This window comes from Macadamia integrifolia, chromosome 3 (assembly GCF_013358625.1).
Source record: "Macadamia integrifolia cultivar HAES 741 chromosome 3, SCU_Mint_v3, whole genome shotgun sequence".
Lineage (NCBI taxonomy): Eukaryota > Viridiplantae > Streptophyta > Magnoliopsida > Proteales > Proteaceae > Macadamia > Macadamia integrifolia.
In genome coordinates this window covers 28,230,253-28,247,260 of record NC_056559.1, presented here as the reverse complement: position 1 = coordinate 28,247,260, position 17,008 = coordinate 28,230,253, and the positions used below count along the sequence as shown (strand labels likewise).

The 17,008-nt window shown below is 35.7% G+C and overlaps 1 protein-coding gene across 2 annotated transcripts; it reads left to right on the top strand.

The window, feature by feature from the left end:
- The first annotated feature begins 12,910 nt into the window (after positions 1-12,910).
- On the top strand, positions 12,911-15,599 carry LOC122074937. 2 transcript variants are annotated; one of them, XM_042639930.1, is made up of 2 exons: positions 12,911-13,597; positions 14,730-15,599. In XM_042639930.1, exons 1-2 carry the CDS (start codon positions 13,171-13,173, stop codon positions 15,404-15,406), a joined length of 1,104 nt encoding a protein of 367 aa, XP_042495864.1. In that variant the 5' UTR covers positions 12,911-13,170; the 3' UTR covers positions 15,407-15,599. The 2 variants fall into 2 exon arrangements, with proteins under 2 accessions (XP_042495864.1, XP_042495863.1); XM_042639929.1 differs by having other exon boundaries at positions 14,718-15,599.
- Positions 15,600-17,008: the final 1,409 nt, after the last annotated feature.

Here is a 17,008-nt window from a genome sequence, read left to right as displayed (position 1 = left end):
GGTGACACATGTATTGATACTAATACAATGGTCCAGATCTAGTACAACTAATAAAACCTTAAATCAGTGAAGAGGCATTTACATCAGATATGAACCATTACATTGGTATCAATACACGTGTCACCCCCTGAATGTGGTATTTCATGGAATTGTACGAGATCGGAATTGCAGACGATTTTTTTTCGGTAGTTGAATCATGAGATTCATGACCAAAGTTCTAAGTATCAGTAATGGATTGGTCGGATAAAATTGATATTGGATTCAGCCAGTACTACCACATGGCCGATCATGGATTGGGAATTGGTATTGATTCAATGGTAAAATCGTAAAAACCCCTTTTTTCATTAATAGTAATGATAAAACCAATTGATCTAGAATAGTAAGGTATTCGATTTCCGATATTTTAATCCTTGGGCATGATTCATATGGAATCATAATATGGTAATTTTGACCACTGAATATAGAGGTTATGGTTCGATTATTCTTATCTTAAAATTAAAATTAAATTCGATGATATATTATCTTTTGTAAGGGCGTCTAATTAACAGGTAAGTTTAGTCCAATTTTAATTGGGGTTTTTTTTTTTGTGGGGTGGGGGGGTCCAATTCTAATCAGGCTTTTGTTTTTTAGAAAATGACAGTGTAATGGTTTGGATAAGTATACACATGAGTGTTGTGTTTATCCATTTTCCTTCTTTTTTTTACATGGGATTGAGATCCTTGTATGCATGGTTGGGTAGCATATGCTAACATCTTCGGTGTATTTATTTCTTTTCTCTCACGATAGAGGGTAGATTTATTATTTCATCGAGGGAGGACAGAGTTTCTTTCCTTTTTTTTATATTTATTGGGTCATGTCAGCTTTGTCAATCCTAATGGCCTATCCAATCGGTTTTTTTTTTTTCCCAAAATCCTGAAACCAAAGACCCCTATATGGTCTTTCACAATTCGATTTCATTTTGACACCTTTATTTCCATATATTGCATCCATCATCATCCTTAGTAGTCTAGGAATTAAATTGGTTTACATCCTCTCAATTTTATTATATTCTATTTTACCACTTGGACTAAAACTTGGCATCTAAGAGAACTAAGGTCGTCTTATTCACAAAGTTTCAGCCCATCCACCATGACACATGGCATAATTGGAACTTTGTTATCTATGGAATCCATGGTGGACATGCCATCTAAAAATTTTTGCTAAAAAAAGGGGCTGCATTCCTATTCTGTCAAAACTCTTGCATTTCAGTACTATCTTTTCATAAATGACAATGTTCATTTGGCATCCAATTTTTTCTCAAATGTTGTTCATATCATCATTCAATGATCATTGGTTTTCAATCAAATCCAACACTACAAAAGGTACAAATTTAAGAATTATTTGAATACATTAATTTTATTTTTTTTGTTTTTCTTAATAAAAATATCATTGTCTAAAAAAATAAATAATAATAGCATCATGAACGACGAGCAATATTATTGATATAGTCCAATAAATTTGCAACGATGATGATGTTTATTTAAATGATTACATGTTTATCTAATATCAAAATTTCACATGTGTTGTCACAAAGGTTGAAATTTTCATTGGTGTCTAGATGACACCTTTATAGGTGTATTTAGACCTTAACATTTTCTTATGATTATCTCTTATTTTATTCTTTTTTTTTTTTTAAGTCGGGTAAGAAAACTAACTTGAAAATAACTCATCATTATCTCATTATTAAAAGCTAGTATTGCCTTACATATTTTTGAATATTCATGTAAAATGATAGGATTTATCCTTACTGAAAGAAAAAAAAAACCTCCTAAAAAGATTAAAAAAAAAAATTGCAAATTATTTGACACTTAAAATATATGCTCCACAAAAGAAACCATCTTCAACTTCTTTCTCTAGGGCAAGTGATTCAAAGCGTGGCCAATCCTTTTGACATTGAAATCTTGTGTGCAAGTATGAACTATTTTTTATCTGCTAATTAGATTTGTTGTCAAATAATTTTTGTCATGTGGCATTTGTAAAAACGCAACCCTGAAATGATGTAAAAAATAATGAAAAAAACAGAATAAATAATGCACACAGATTCATGATGTTCGACAAGGTTGCCTATGTCCTCAGTGAAATGAGATTCTGTTTCACTATCAATGGAGAATAGGGTTACAATGCTTGTCCCTCACACCTCTCAGTATTGTTATGAATATATAACAAAAAACCCTAATCGAGAAAATACAAAACTGCCCTCAAATAAAAAATTCGAGTGGGGGCTGCACCCCCGCTATGTAGGGACCGCCGTCCTGCCTGTTGAGGCATTGCATTAGTACTCACTGAATTAAACTGTGACGGAATACAAGACATCGTACACCAATAACATACCACACTGTTGAAAGATTGATGTATGAATAATATGCTGTAATAGCTGAATTTTAACCGGCATGGGGAAGGGAATTTGGATAAGTAAATTATATGATTAAGTTGAACCACAAAACTGAAATCCAGCCATGCCGAAAAACTTCCTATTTCTCCAATTGTTAAGATTAACCAATACCTACCTCCATGTAAATCAAGATTAGGTGACTAGTGCGCTTGGTGTTGCTTATTCTAAACTTCTAATGGCTTACTCTTTAAGCTTCCTTGAGATCAAAATTAGTTAAAAATTATTTTCTTTTTTGAGTTTGAGATAATTGGACCTTAAATTTCCATATTCAAATCTATGGTCCACATGACTTTGAATTCCCCTCAATAAAACAATTTAGTGGAGGAGGTTAAGATGTTTTCTCAAATAAAGTAAAAGGCACTTGGACGTTTCAATATGATACAGAGAGCTGTTGGTTTGAAATGATAATCCCAACCTTATTTCTTAAATGAGGAAATATCCAAAATATTGAAAATGGTTGGTAGGTGCCATTTTTATCAGAAATAAAAGTCCATTCTTTCTGGTAAAAAAATATGGTTCATTCATAAACAGTAAATTATCAATGCCCAGGATATATTATGATAAATTATGATAACCTTCGAATGGGTGCTTACCACATTAATCGTTTTTTGGTAAATTTATAACTACAAAGGAGAAAAGAAAACCATACAATATCGTGAGATGCTTTCAAACACACTTTTATATTCTTATCGTATGAGTTTTGTACTGACATTCTCTCTCCTCTCTGACTATGCGAACCCTCATTGACGAACTCATTTCTCCCAGGAGATTCCTTTTACAAAAGTGACGTAAACAGTGAAAATACTCTTGCCCTTGAAAAAATAGCAAATACATAATTCTAATTCGTTTTCTTTCTTTGGAGACGTTAATGAAAACTGTTTTCTCTTAAGTCTAAATTCCAGTGAAGCATGTAGTAACAATGCTCGAAAATTAAGTTTCATCTGGGTTCTTAGGTATGTTTCATGCAAACACTGGCCCACCTTTGCCATCCAATAATATGAATCAAGACCTTCAAATTAGTAGAGGCCACATGTTGAAGAGAAAAAAAAATTTTAATACAATTGATAACGATATCAATTACATAGATGATATAACCTCAAGGGATAGTTGAACTGGTAAGGGACCTTCATCTCAGGAAGTTTGTGGTTCTAAGTTTGATTCCTCTTACCTTTTTGGGGCCACTCACACAGGATGTTTAGTGTTATTTCCTCCTTTAGGTGAAAATTAAATGATTCTCATTCAACCTCGGTAGGACCCGGGTTAGTATAGGGCCGCGAGACTAGTCAAGCCAAAGATTTGAATACCAGTGGTTAGAACAAAATAAAATAAGAAATTTACCTAAATGATATATGATAGCCATTAAAAAAAAAACTTAAAATATGCAAAAAGTACAGACAAACTTAGATCTCTATATAGCTAAAATTAGGATGGTCTTAATACACAAATCAATTGAAAATGCTGAAGTGGATGTAGGTCAAAAGTCAAGACAATAAAAGCATTGAGTAGATAAAGAGGTCATTCACTAGATCTTTGTGGTAATGTTGGTTGAGAGGGCTCAGTCATGGTTAATAAAGAGTGAATATTACATATGAACGAAAATTAATGTGGTGGAAAGTTTTTGTCTCGATAGAATGGTGTATTTGAATTTTTTTGAAAACAACGAATTTTCAAGTGTAAAATCGATACTCAATTTCCCTCACCTATGGTGAAAAAAAAATTTCCTCATCATAGGGCTATGATCAGCATTTGAGGAGTTGGGATCGGTGGAGTTCGTTGATTTGGATTAAAACAGGTCAAGCTCAATTTAAAGTAATACATATGTCGATTCTAAGATGACTTATGGTGAATTTTAGGGTTTTTGTAATCCATTCAACTTGACATTAGTTTTTTTTTTTTTAAAAAGGAAAGAAATAGTTATAATGGGAAAAAGAAAGTTGTCTAGTCATGTGACTCCTGCACCTAGACAAAGGGGTGTATAAAATTACCACCATACCCCTTGTGAAATAAAAAATTCCAAGATTATTGATGTTTCTAAACACGCTCTTGTTGTTGATGATGCTGGTGCATCGGTCACCCAACCAAGCAATGATCTCTTGCCTTAAAGGAGTCCAATCATAAAGTCACATTACTAATGATGAAGACTTTGATGATCCTCAAAACCTAGTTGAAATTAGTGTCAAAATAAATACAAGAATTATGGACATAGGTAGATCGTATAACTAGAGTCGAGAATTTGCAACGAGGCTTTTGGTGACCCTTTCCATCCCTTAATTTATTATGTATATAATTCAATCATCAAGCTGATATCATACAATCAGCAAACAACAAACCAAAAGGGAACATACGGTACGAGTCAATACGATCTCCATGTCTTGACCATGATGTGTATTCTTTTCTTTGTAAGGTTTAGATTAGATCATTATAGGGAATGAGCTTTTAGCTCAGTGGGGATACCTACGTAGTTGGGTTCTCGTGGAATTTCAGTTTTTATAAAAACTTGTCATGTAGGAAGGTGTTGGAGGGTATGATGTCTTGTATTCCATATTTTACATGAACAGGTATATTCCAAAGGTCATTAAGAGGCCAAAGGCCATGAGGCCCGACGATAAATTCTTGTATAGGATTGCATTATGAATTTATAGTGAGGGTTTTTCTCTGTAAACAATCTGAGAGAGGTGCAAGGATGAGCGGTAATAACCCTATTCTCCATTGGTAGAAAAATAAATCTCATATCACATTGGAAGTAGGCAATCTTTCTGAGCCATGTAAATCATTTTGAAGATTATATCAATGAAAATTAATATGATGTATAATATTGTCTTGATAAAATGTAGTTGAATATTTTAATACATCAAATCCAAAGTGTAAAACCAATACTCAGTTTTCCGCACCTAAGGTGAAAAGGGAATCTCCTCACCATAAGGATATGATCAGTGTTTGAAGAGTTGGGACCAGTGGAATTGATCAATTCGGATTAGAATCCACAGCCCAATTTAAAGCAATACAGATGCCAATTCTAAGATGACATGGCAGATTTTAGGATTTCTGTAATCAATTCAACCAAATATCGAAAAAGAAATTGAATTTGAGAGAAATATGAGGATGAACGATTATAACCCTATTATTCTCCATTGATAGAAAAACATATATCATCTCATCCTGAGTCTTGTAGAATCACATAAATCTTTCTATTCTTTGTGTTATTGTTTACATCAGTTTAGGATTCCGACGCTACAAAGAAAATGATTTTATTGTCAACCAATCCGCCAAAATTTGGGTCCCATTGAATCTCTCTCAATGGTATGTATTAAGGTTGCCCTGATAAAGTTATAATGATGGCCAATGGTGGATGACTTTAGCCTTTTTTGTTTTTTTATTTAAGGATGATCATCTCACATATTCAAAGCATATATCTCTCGACAAGTCTTTATCAAACTAAAGTGGTTGTTGGAATTCAAATCTCCACCAAATGAATGGAGGTTTCAACCCCCCATGAAACCTGCCTATAAATGGTAGAAATTAATCTCTCTACTCTACCCAGATCTAGTGCTAATATTATTGATTTATTGGGTTATTTTGCTGCATGATATAGAAGAAGGAGAACCACTCCCACAGTAATGCTCTAACCTAGCCTAAATTAAGAAGGGCATATTTGATGCACGAGGTTTTCGTATGTGTGAGGTCCAAGAGGCGGGAATTATGCAACTTTAATTATCGTAAGAATGTTGAGTGACTATTTTGACCACTTGATCATCAAGTCGCAACATTTATACCTAACTGTTGGGCCAAGCATACATGTCCCTTTAACCTAGTCTATATTGCATCTTCAAAACACCTAGCATCAACCAGGTTTGGAATTTTCCAACCATGGTTTTGTCTTATGTTTGAAATTTCTTTCAATAGACAAAGACACTACTTGATTATGTTAAATCATGGCATGTGCTATTCTACTAAAGTCAAGATGATAATTACGAAAATAATTTACTTAGCAAGTTATTAAATTACTCATTACTTGTTGGTTATGTGTAATAATTTGTTAGGATTCTAATCTCATATATGATTGGCACACCCAGATATGATTTCCCAATGACTAAATGGGCTCAACATGAACTAACCCCAATATTTAATCACATGAGATATCATGGGGAGTGGAAGGATGGTAGGTTTCAAAACTTTACTTCAACTTCTATCATGTTGTGGTTAGTGTCAATACTTTTCTATTAAGTTTTGCAATAACTTTATGGGTAGGGTGAGAGCTGGCAGGTGGAGATAGCATAGATTTGATGGAGTTAATGATTTATTGCTTCTCTCTTGTCTTAAATTTTATCTCTTGTCCTCTTTTGTTTAAAGGAAAAAAATTGAGAAAATAATGAAAGAAAGGAAGAAAGAAAAATGCAAAGAAACAACCATTGCTTAGGCTCCGTTTGGTATTGTTTTAAAAAAATGTTTTTGGAGTTTTTTCGTTCTATTGGAATGAAAAAACGGAATATTCTGTTTGGTGCACTTATGGTCTATTTTTGTTTTTTTGAAACAAAAAGTGAAAAAAAAAAAAAAAAAAAAAAAACGAGATTGGACGGATCTCCAAAATGGAGTTCCGTCTTCCCAGTTTCGTAAAAAGAAAAAAAAAATCATTCCCAATAAAAATCTGAAATTTTGAAACACAATTTTTTCGTTTAAAAACTGCATTTTGACACAAACTGAAATTTTTGTTTTTGACATGAAACGGCATTTATGGAACAAAAACGATACCAAACGAGCTCTTAATGCAGTCGGTGAAGTGATGTTGGAAACCCACACTTACTTGTAGGTTTTAAGTTTGAACCTCTTAGCTTAACCATTCCCATTTCTTATTTAAGGCTTCGTGGAAAAAACTTGGGGGAGGCTAAATAGTAAAGAAAAAAAGGTATCGGAATCTTTAGTGGTAAACTCTCCTAATCCAGTCTGATATTGTCAATACCCAATTCGATACCTTGAACTAGATCCCTGCTCTTTTACCAATAAATAAATAAATCCGTGCTCAATCATCCCATTGAGGGGGAGTGGGTGAGGAGAAGATGGATTCACAAGGATCTTGTGATGGAAAGAGTGGTGGTAGATTATGGCCCGTGACACAACACTGAAACTTTTGGCTTACACATTTATACACATAGAAGGGTTTTAAAATAGGAATCGAAATCTAAATCGGCTTTCGTTGGTCTTGGTCTTAGGTTTGAAAGTGTAAGAATGCTTTAGGGATCGTCCTTTTAGCTTATAGGGGATGTCCCTCATTCCTAATTGCTTATGAGGCTTTGAGGGACGTCTTTTGTTCCCCTTTTATCAAGGGCGGAGGCTGCCTGCCGCTCATAGGTAGTGTTGATGTCTAGTCACCTCTCAGCATCAATCAATAAGCTCCAGATTCTTTAAAGTGATTGGAGGAATTAGGACATTTGGACCATGGTTTCAAGTATGGGTCTGGGATGGGCCGTATCGGATTAATATTGGTTGAGATCGATTCTCAATCTGATACCAACCCGGATCAATTATCTAGATTTTTTCAAGGGTAAAATAGAAAAAAAAATAGTATTTTTTAATAAAAATCGAGGGTAAAATAGACCGATACCCACCGATCCCATCCGATGTGGATCGGTATTGGTAAAGATCGATACCAATACCCACTGATCCCATATGATCCGATACTGATAGAGACCGATACCAATACCCATAGATCCCATCCGATCCAATACCAATACCATCCTCTAAATCCTTATAGTGCCATCCTTCTCTGATTGGTGAAATCTTATCTCAATAGAAGTGGCAACGCACATTGATGCTAGAACACCTCAAGGTACCCATTCACGTGTTAAAATGCCACCTTGCGCCACTTAGGAGCCAAATTTTCCCTAAAAATAATTAATATGGAAACCACTTAGATGGACACTTGGCATGTAAGCATTGAAAATGTTGAAGTAGTAGACATCGAATTCAAAGTTCCCATGATATCCGGATCCAGGTTCCAGCTACGTTACAATAATGGAAGCAAGCAAATGGATGTTGTCTCATTCCGTTAACGTCCAATTATTTTCAAGAATGTAATTTCCATTTTGTTCTAAGGAAGTTGAACAAAATTGTCCATGTCGGTGATATGTATAATAATTTAGCCTAATTTCATTCCGTAAGTGAAGGAATCATATATCTTGACAAGTATTAGTTTAGCTATTGGTTTAATGAATATGTTTCCTTCTACCAATCTGGATCAGTCCCAATCGATTTTGATTCGGCCCCAAAATCGGTGTGTAGAACCTATTCAGATGTTAGAAGTAAGAAGTAAGAAGTAAGCAAAACTCCTGACTCCCCAGATTTGTTGCATAGAAATTGCACTATCTGTGTCTTGTGGAAAAAAAAAAAAAGTAACAATGGATTAGTCTCAAGTCTTTACCTACTTTTATTTCATTGAAATCACTTAGAATCGACTGAGCCAAAAAATTTAAATACAAATTTATCCATTCGATCAGAATAAAAAATGAAATCCGCTGATTCTGGTCCGACAATCTGATTCTGATTTCTTGATCCAAGCATTTCTTGGTTTCTTTGTCAGTTTATCACCTTGTATTAAGGTTACAGATACTTACCCCTCCCAGACCCTGCAGTATTGAAAGTTTCGTGCACTGAGTTGCTTATTTATTTATTTTTTTCCCCCTTCAGCCGTTGGATGTGAAAGAGGAGAATACATAATTACACACTCCTGCCTCATTCCCATCCAACGGCTGAAAGATAAAAACTGGGTCCAATTTTTATTTTTATTTTTATATTTTGATACTATTTTTCTGTTCCTGTTGAGATTTACGTAATACATACCATCTTTTTTCTTTTCCGCAGGAAAAGAGTAAGCAAAAGACCAGCCAAGGCAAGACTGGGCTGTGCTGACCCCAGCATGGCTTGGTCAGGGTTGAGTATCTCGGGCTGGGCTTTGGCTGGGCTATGGGAGCACAGCCTTGGCCCAGTTGTATTCCTAGATGAGGTGTGACGTAAGAATAGAGTAGGGTTCTACTCTCACGTAAAACCACAAAATGGTTAGGTTTGACACAAGCTTTAAGAAAATATCCTTCTATGCCAATTCCAGGTTCTCAAACCGGTCCTTGGGAATCATGTTTAGCTGGATTCTGATGGTCCAATTTCATAAATACACCTCAAACTTCTATTAATCAATCTGTTTAAGCCCAATTTCACAACTACATCAAGATTATTAAACTCAGAACCAGGATCTGGTTTGGGTCCAGCTGATTCCGGTTCAATCAAATGGAATTGGATTTGATTGATCCCGTATGTGAATCCTATACGGAATCCATTCAAAATCCTTAGAACTCAAAATCTATTCAAAGGCAATGTTTTACTGTATGGTATCAGTGGCCGTATCGATCTGTCATTATCAACATACCAATACAATTCTACAAATTAAAATAGCGTCGGACCATTTTACATCTCAAAAATATCGATACCATCGGTTTTTGAACCATTTTAGCCTTTGACAATACTGATACCACCGATCAATATCGGTATCCCATTTTTTTTTTTGGGTAAGTTATCCCATTGACATCTCCAAATTTCGGACATGCTTCACTGGGTAAGTATTAAATCCAAGATTTTGGTTCAGTAACCATATGGGTAATTGAAATCCTATCCTTCTTCCTTATTTTTTTCTTGTTTTAGGTTATAATTGAAATCATATCTAAATGTTCTTTGGGTTTGGGCCACTAATTTTTACAAATACCAGCCAAGCAAAATTTAATTCCTCCAAAATTACATATTTAACCGGGCCTTAAAATGGGATCCACCCCATTTGATGCTCCTCTAGATAGGCCTGTATCCATAATGGACTAGATCCTAGTAGTCCACAGCATTCAATCGGATTTGTCTCAAACAATTAAACTTTTGGGGAAAAAAATGCTACATAGTTGTGCGCCTTTACACCCAGATTGTTTGGATAGCAAAAGATCACCTGCCCCAATTGGATGCTGCACTTAGGTTAGCCCTTGCTATAGCTTTGGGATAACTTCCCTCACCTTCTTCCATTTGGGCTGAGGTTAAGAGGAAAGGGGATAGGGGAGAGCAGAAAACACAACTAGTTAGCTGTTAAAAAACAGGAGCGAATATCCATGTTATTGAAAAAGAGCTAACATCCACCTATTCAACATGAATTGTTGGTATGTCAGACTCTATACATCGTGCTACCACTTAACAGATAACTTCATTGTTTATTATTCAACAAATAACTTCACTATTTGATGAGGTATCCAAATAGGAAACTAAATCCCAATGGAATTCAACATTCCAATTAATTTTTGTTTGATTGTAGGTCTATTAAGGACTGGGTAGAAGCAGTAGTAGCCGACCAACAGTTGTCCTGAGAGCGGGTAGGCAACTTTGACAAATGGCCTATGCGCATTGTTGCTAGTTGTCACTGATAGGCAACTAAATAAATGTATGGAATAACTCTCAAGGATTGGAAAGATTTTTAGATTGATTTTATCAAATCTTTTTTTTTTTTTTTGATAAAGATTTTACCAAATCTGAATAAAGAGAAAAATGACAAAAACAAACTTTGTTCAATGATCTAGTCAATATTGATTTTGATACCAATTGATAGATTTTCTTTACAAGATTAATATGACGAATCATCGAATGCAATAATAATACTAATAATAAAGAGATATTTGATAGGAATCATACTCTGATTCATATTGTTTGTCAAAGAACTCCTCTAATGCTTTTCTCTCAACCTAATCCCTAAGTTGGTTACATGACTGATTCTTTTTTGCTTTCCTTGACAAAAGAATGTAAAACCCATATGGAAGTTAAAGATTGAGGAGACGTGAGAAGATTGAAGTTCTTCTCGTGCCACACTCGTGTGGGCCCCCCTTAAATGAGGAGGATCCCAATAGTATCTAGTGCCTTGGCTTCGCAACAGAACACTATGTCTCCCTTCCAACCATCTCTTAGTTGTGTGCGAGAAAGTGAGGCTTTTTTTGGATTTTATTCATTTTTTAAAGGATGAAAGAACTCTTCTCGCTTACGTGGATTTATGTTTAGATACATGGGGTGAGCTGCCAGGGCAGGGGCTTCTTTTCACATCCCACATCATGTGTCTAGGCTTGGAAAACGCAAACAAAAAGTGTTCTTTTTCCCCTTTTTAAAATATAAGATGCCATAGTTACCTTAATTTTGAGCCATTAAAATACGTGGTTGTTAACATTTATTGCATAAATAAAAATAAATGATTTGTGTCAATTAATAATAAACAACTTCTGAGATGTCTATGAAATTTAGTTTAATTTAAGAGAAATATGGGTCATTATAAACACTTGCATAAATCAAAATGCAATAAAATATATATATATATATATATATATAGATCATATCTAAGAGAGGTCTAGTTATCAAGTTGGACCATTTTTCAAACCTATGCCACAATTAAGAGAGCTCCTCTAAAGAGGAAATCCTAGTATATGTTATTTGTAATAAAATTGGAAGGGATACCAATCCAAAGAGATTGTTTGGTTGATCAAAGTTGTGTTTTGGTTAGATTTTTTTTTTTTGGGTAGAGTTTTGGTTAGATTTATCATTTATGTAAAGACAAAAAATGGAACATAAATAGGAATGCAATATTCCCTAGATTACAATTGCATATTTATTTATTGGTAAAGAATTGCCTATTTATTTGATTAGATTTTTTTGGTAGAGCCTCATCAAATCAATGAACTTCTTCTCAAAAACAAAAAAATTTCAACCACATAAGAACTCTGACACTTCATATGATATTGAGTATGTACATAATGTTTGAAGTGCAACAATTAGCTCTTATTGAATAGAGAATACTTAATACAACCCCTCCACCCCAAAAAAAATTGCCATGGAGATCTTTAGAGAACTCAAGATAGATGACATCCTTTTGTTTCTAATTTTTCTTAGAAATATAGAGTTAATAATGAATGGAGTCATGGAGAACACTAGAAAAAGAAAGTGAATCTTGTAGGGAAAATATAGGTACCACATTTTTTTTTAATATTTTATGGTGAAAAATTCTACCTTTCTCGATGGTCAAACGTAATTGTATAAGCTACTTAACATCATTAAGAATCAAATCAATCGGACTTCGGGAGAGAAAGAGAGAGATATGTTTAGTTAAGTAACCATTACTTTCAAAAAGTTTAATGTCTTGAAAAAAAAAAAAAAATCCGACCGCTTGAAGTTATTTTTCATTTCTTTAGAAAACAAACGGCAAAACAAAACAGGTTAACAAGAACACCATTTTAAACCCGTTCTTGCCAACTATGTGACAGACAGCTAGCTAGGAGAGAGGGCATGGGAAGGAAGAGAAAGGCGGACACGTGGCTGAGCAGCCCAGAAAACGGAAGAAATGAGAGAAAATTTCATGCCTCTGGTTAAGAGGTGACAAACACTCCTTTAAACTTATCTTAATCCTTAGCTTACCCAATTGTACTCCTAATAGGGAGTACTACTACTTTTAATATGACCAAAACACCCCTGCCTTCTCTCCGTTCACGCTTTCTGCCACCTTCCTCCCCTGCATGGCGCGCTTCTATGCCTGTAGAGTCTCTCATTCTCCATCCCCTCTCTTTCTCTCTCTCACCATGTTTCACCAGACAGAAACCTTACCAATGCCATTGATGACCTCTACCTTCTATTTAAACTCCCCTTTCCTCCATTCCATTCCATTGAGAGTTCAAATCTAGTGTTTCACAATGGAAGGGGAATCATCATCATCATCATCATCGTGGAGGTCAAGATCGATGGTGTCGGTGAAACAAGTGTTCCCTAGTGGTTCAGAGTCTGAGCTTCTTAGGATTGAAAATGTGGCTCTGTGGTTGATGAACTACGAAGATTTTCCGGTCGCCGACGTGATTCGGGCAGGAAAATTTTCGTTGAGGGTGGTGGTGCAGTCCATTAGCCCTATTCTGATTTCGCTCTGCGTGGTGGGTGATCTTCAATGGCCCATTACAAAGGATGCCCCTGTGCTGCGCGTCGGCTGCCGTAGCTTTGCATTCGCAATGCCGGGACTCCTCTATGGAGTTCAGTTTCCTGAGAGCTGCTGCTTGGAACAGTTGCAGGTCCTTGCTAGTCTCTTCGAGAAGTTCGCTCACTTTGAGGATCACTCCATGATAGCTACTGGTAATGTTTCCGTTAAAAGCTCATCCCGAGGGTGTTTCTGTTAATAAATGAAACAGAGAGGGCATCTTGGGTTTTCCTTCCTCTTAATAAATATTTTCTGGGATTTTATTTTATTTTTTTCTTTTTGGGATTTTAAACAGTAAGTTGGATGAAGAACACAAAGCTAGATTTTGGGATTTTAATGGTGATTTGCCACTTTAAACTGAGATTATGCTCAGATTTTGAAACTCGTCTTCTATGATTCTATAACTTTTGGATCGAGATTTCCTTCATCCATGGTGATATAAGAATTCCTTAAGGAAGGCACATATGTACTTATGGGTAGCATGGCCTCTCAGCTAGACACAAGAGGGTGGAATGACTACTCCACTCCTTTGAAAATGGAAATCTTCTCGTTATTGATGTTTTTCTGCGTGCTCCCATTGGTTTCACACTAGTGTAAAAACCACATTACCTTTTAAGGAATTCTCTCCCGACAAATTAATAAATGGGGCCACATCCACTTGACACAAGTCGGATAAACAACGTCAATTTACATACTTGTAGATTCCCTTCCTAGAAGATATATTCTATATATAAAAGAAAAACTGTGTAATTTGTTGTCATCAAAATGGTGAATTAAGAAGTTGTAATATTTGCTTAATTATCAGTTATTTTAAAAATTATTTAACAAATTTTCTGGTAGAAGTAAAAAATTAGTTAAAAAAATTAATTATAAAAATTAATTTAATACAATGTTTATATGAAATGACAAGATTTACCTTCATTAGGAGAGGGAAAAAAAAAAGAAGATGCTATCTTACAAGGGCAATTTCTTAATTTACCATTTTAGTTACAATAAAAATTTCCCTAAAACAATGATTTTTTTCTATAGGGAAGCTTAGAAGGCAGCTTGGCCTTTGCAGTTGGACACAAGAAGGGTGAAATGATCACCTCCACCCCTTATGAAAAATAAAAATCTATCACTATTGATGCTTCATCGTATACTCACATTGATCCCATGCTGGTGCAGAGCCCGCAGAGGCCACACTTCCTTTTAGGAACCCCCTCTCTTTTTATTATTTTAGTATTAGTGAGTGATTGTGGCCTTAGTCAGTCTTTTCTTTCACCCGAGTAACAGATTTGATGACAGGAATTGAGTTCTCTGTGCCCGACTTTCATCCCCGATTCTGGGCAGTATCCCAGCCGAAGATCCAACGGATCACGGTGCCCCAGCTCAATAGGATTGGAACCATGGTAGGAAAAGCATCAACTTTCCTGGAAGGCATGAACGAGGGACTAATGAAGGTTACCCGAATGTCAGGGGTAGCCAAGCTGATCACCAAAGGCGTTCTAGTGGGAGCCCTGAACCAAGATCATATCGATATTTTCGACACAAGGCCCCGACCCGATGAAAGTAAGGATCCGAATTCTTCCCGAGCTTTCCCGACCATTTTTATGTTCTCCGACGTCGTCGAAGCCGTGGAAGTTACCGGGATTTTCTTCTCCGGCAATATTCTATCAATGCCAGAGTGTCATCCGACGTGGAATCCAGTACAAGGTGTGAAGCTATGGAACATAAACAAGAAGGGGTTAATGTTGGTTCTTCACGCACTAACTTCGTCGGCGGCGATCTACAACGGAGATGTGGAGGACATGGCGGCGGGGAAGAGTTCCGGGGAGAATATGGTGAATTTGGATGCAATGGAAGAAGATGGTATGGGAGAAGAAGCAGTGATAGAAGAAGGGGGAAAGGATGACATGGAAGATGAAGACCAGGCCAGAATGCTTAATGTGATCAAATTTCCAATAATGAAGGGGACTGATTAGACAGTGCATGGTGGGCCGAAGCCCAGTGAGAAATCCCAAGATGGGCCTGTTAACATGGAAGTTGTTTGAAACTGAAAGAGGGATATATGGCTGCGGTGTTAAAAACTGTCTTTGATTTATGTTGGTGTGTCGATGTTGTATGGCAGAATAAATCTAACAGTTAATAAAGTTCAATAATTGTTTCCTTTCTTAATCCTGGAGTTATTATGTTACGATCCATATCAGTCTATGGGTTGATATAACTTTGAATTCCCTCACCTTGTAAGCCAATTTATAAGGTTGAGTTCTTCTGAGTTTGTATCAATATTAGCCGAGCACCTGATCCTCAGTGAAAGCCACGCGTGAAAGGGTGACTTGGTGCCATAGTGAGAACTGCTAGAAAATGACTACTTGTTGCCAGGCAAAAACCCTGGAGTAGAGTGGGAATTGCTTGGAAATGACTACTTGATCCAAAGTGGGCTGCCATGGAATATCTCATATCAGTCATATGGGGGCTGATCTCACATCTTTCAAAATAAAATTGATGTGAATTGATACGGTCTTAAGCTCCCTTACTTTGTAAGCCAATTTATAGGATTGAGTTCTTCCAAATCCTTATCTTATTTATTATTTATAAGAGATTTTTCTTTTGATAAATAAAGTTTTACGATAAGAATGCCTATTACACATATATTCCGAATTACGGCATCAAGAAACATGGGGACAACAGGTAGCTTGTGGTGCGTGGAAGCCCATTGCTACCAGGTTCACACTCCCCTCCCCCCAAATAATAGCATAGAATAGGATCTATGCCACATGGTAAATGTTTAAGACGTACTTAAAGATTCCTTCCTACTGTGGAGATCATCAGAACCCTTTCCAACAAATATAATAACTAAGTATGAGTTTGGGTCAAGAGTGAGGTTTTATGGACAAATCTAGTTGTGTTAGCTCCCATTAAGCCAAACCATCTCTCATTTTAGTTAGCTTCGTTATGGTCTGGGCCTGGCTTACTTCCCTAATTTGACAAAAGTTCCAGTCCAAACTCATCCAACTTGCCCCAATTGCAAATAAAAAATCCATAAAAGTCCCTCTGATCTACTTAGGGCCCGTTTGATAATGTTTCTACCGTTTCTGCCGTTTCTGTTTCAAGAAATGGTAGAAACATAAATTTCCGTTTCTAGAAATAGAAACGGAATTGAAGGTGTTTAATAAGTCATGTTTCTGAAAGTCGATAGTAACTAACGAAAGAATGGCCACGAGTTGTTTCCAGAAAAATTGTTTCGCTTGGGTTGTTTCTTGAACCATAAATAGGTAGAAATTTTAATTTCAATTCCTGAAAACAAATGAAACGAAACAGTTTTATCACATGCTTTTTGTTCCGTTTCTGCCGTTTCTGGATACAGAAATACATTTCTTGAAACGTTATCAAACGGGCCCTTAGTTTGCCTTTTATGTTTTTTTGTTTCACATGGTTATTATAATTGGATAGGGGATTATATTAAAAAACATTTGAGTTCTTTTCAAAAAACTTTGCCTAATTAATAAATCTCTCACCTATTTATGCCATGTGCATAAATAAAGATATGATACTCAATTGTTTGAGATTGACCAATTATTAAA

Coding starts and splice junctions, on each gene's coding strand:
- LOC122074937 (XM_042639929.1), top strand. CDS start 13,171: ATGGAAGGGGAATCATCATCATCATCATCATCGTGGAGGTCAAGATCG. Junction 13,598..14,717: donor TCACTCCATGATAGCTACTG/GTAATGTTTCCG, acceptor CCCGAGTAACAG/ATTTGATGACAGGAATTGAG.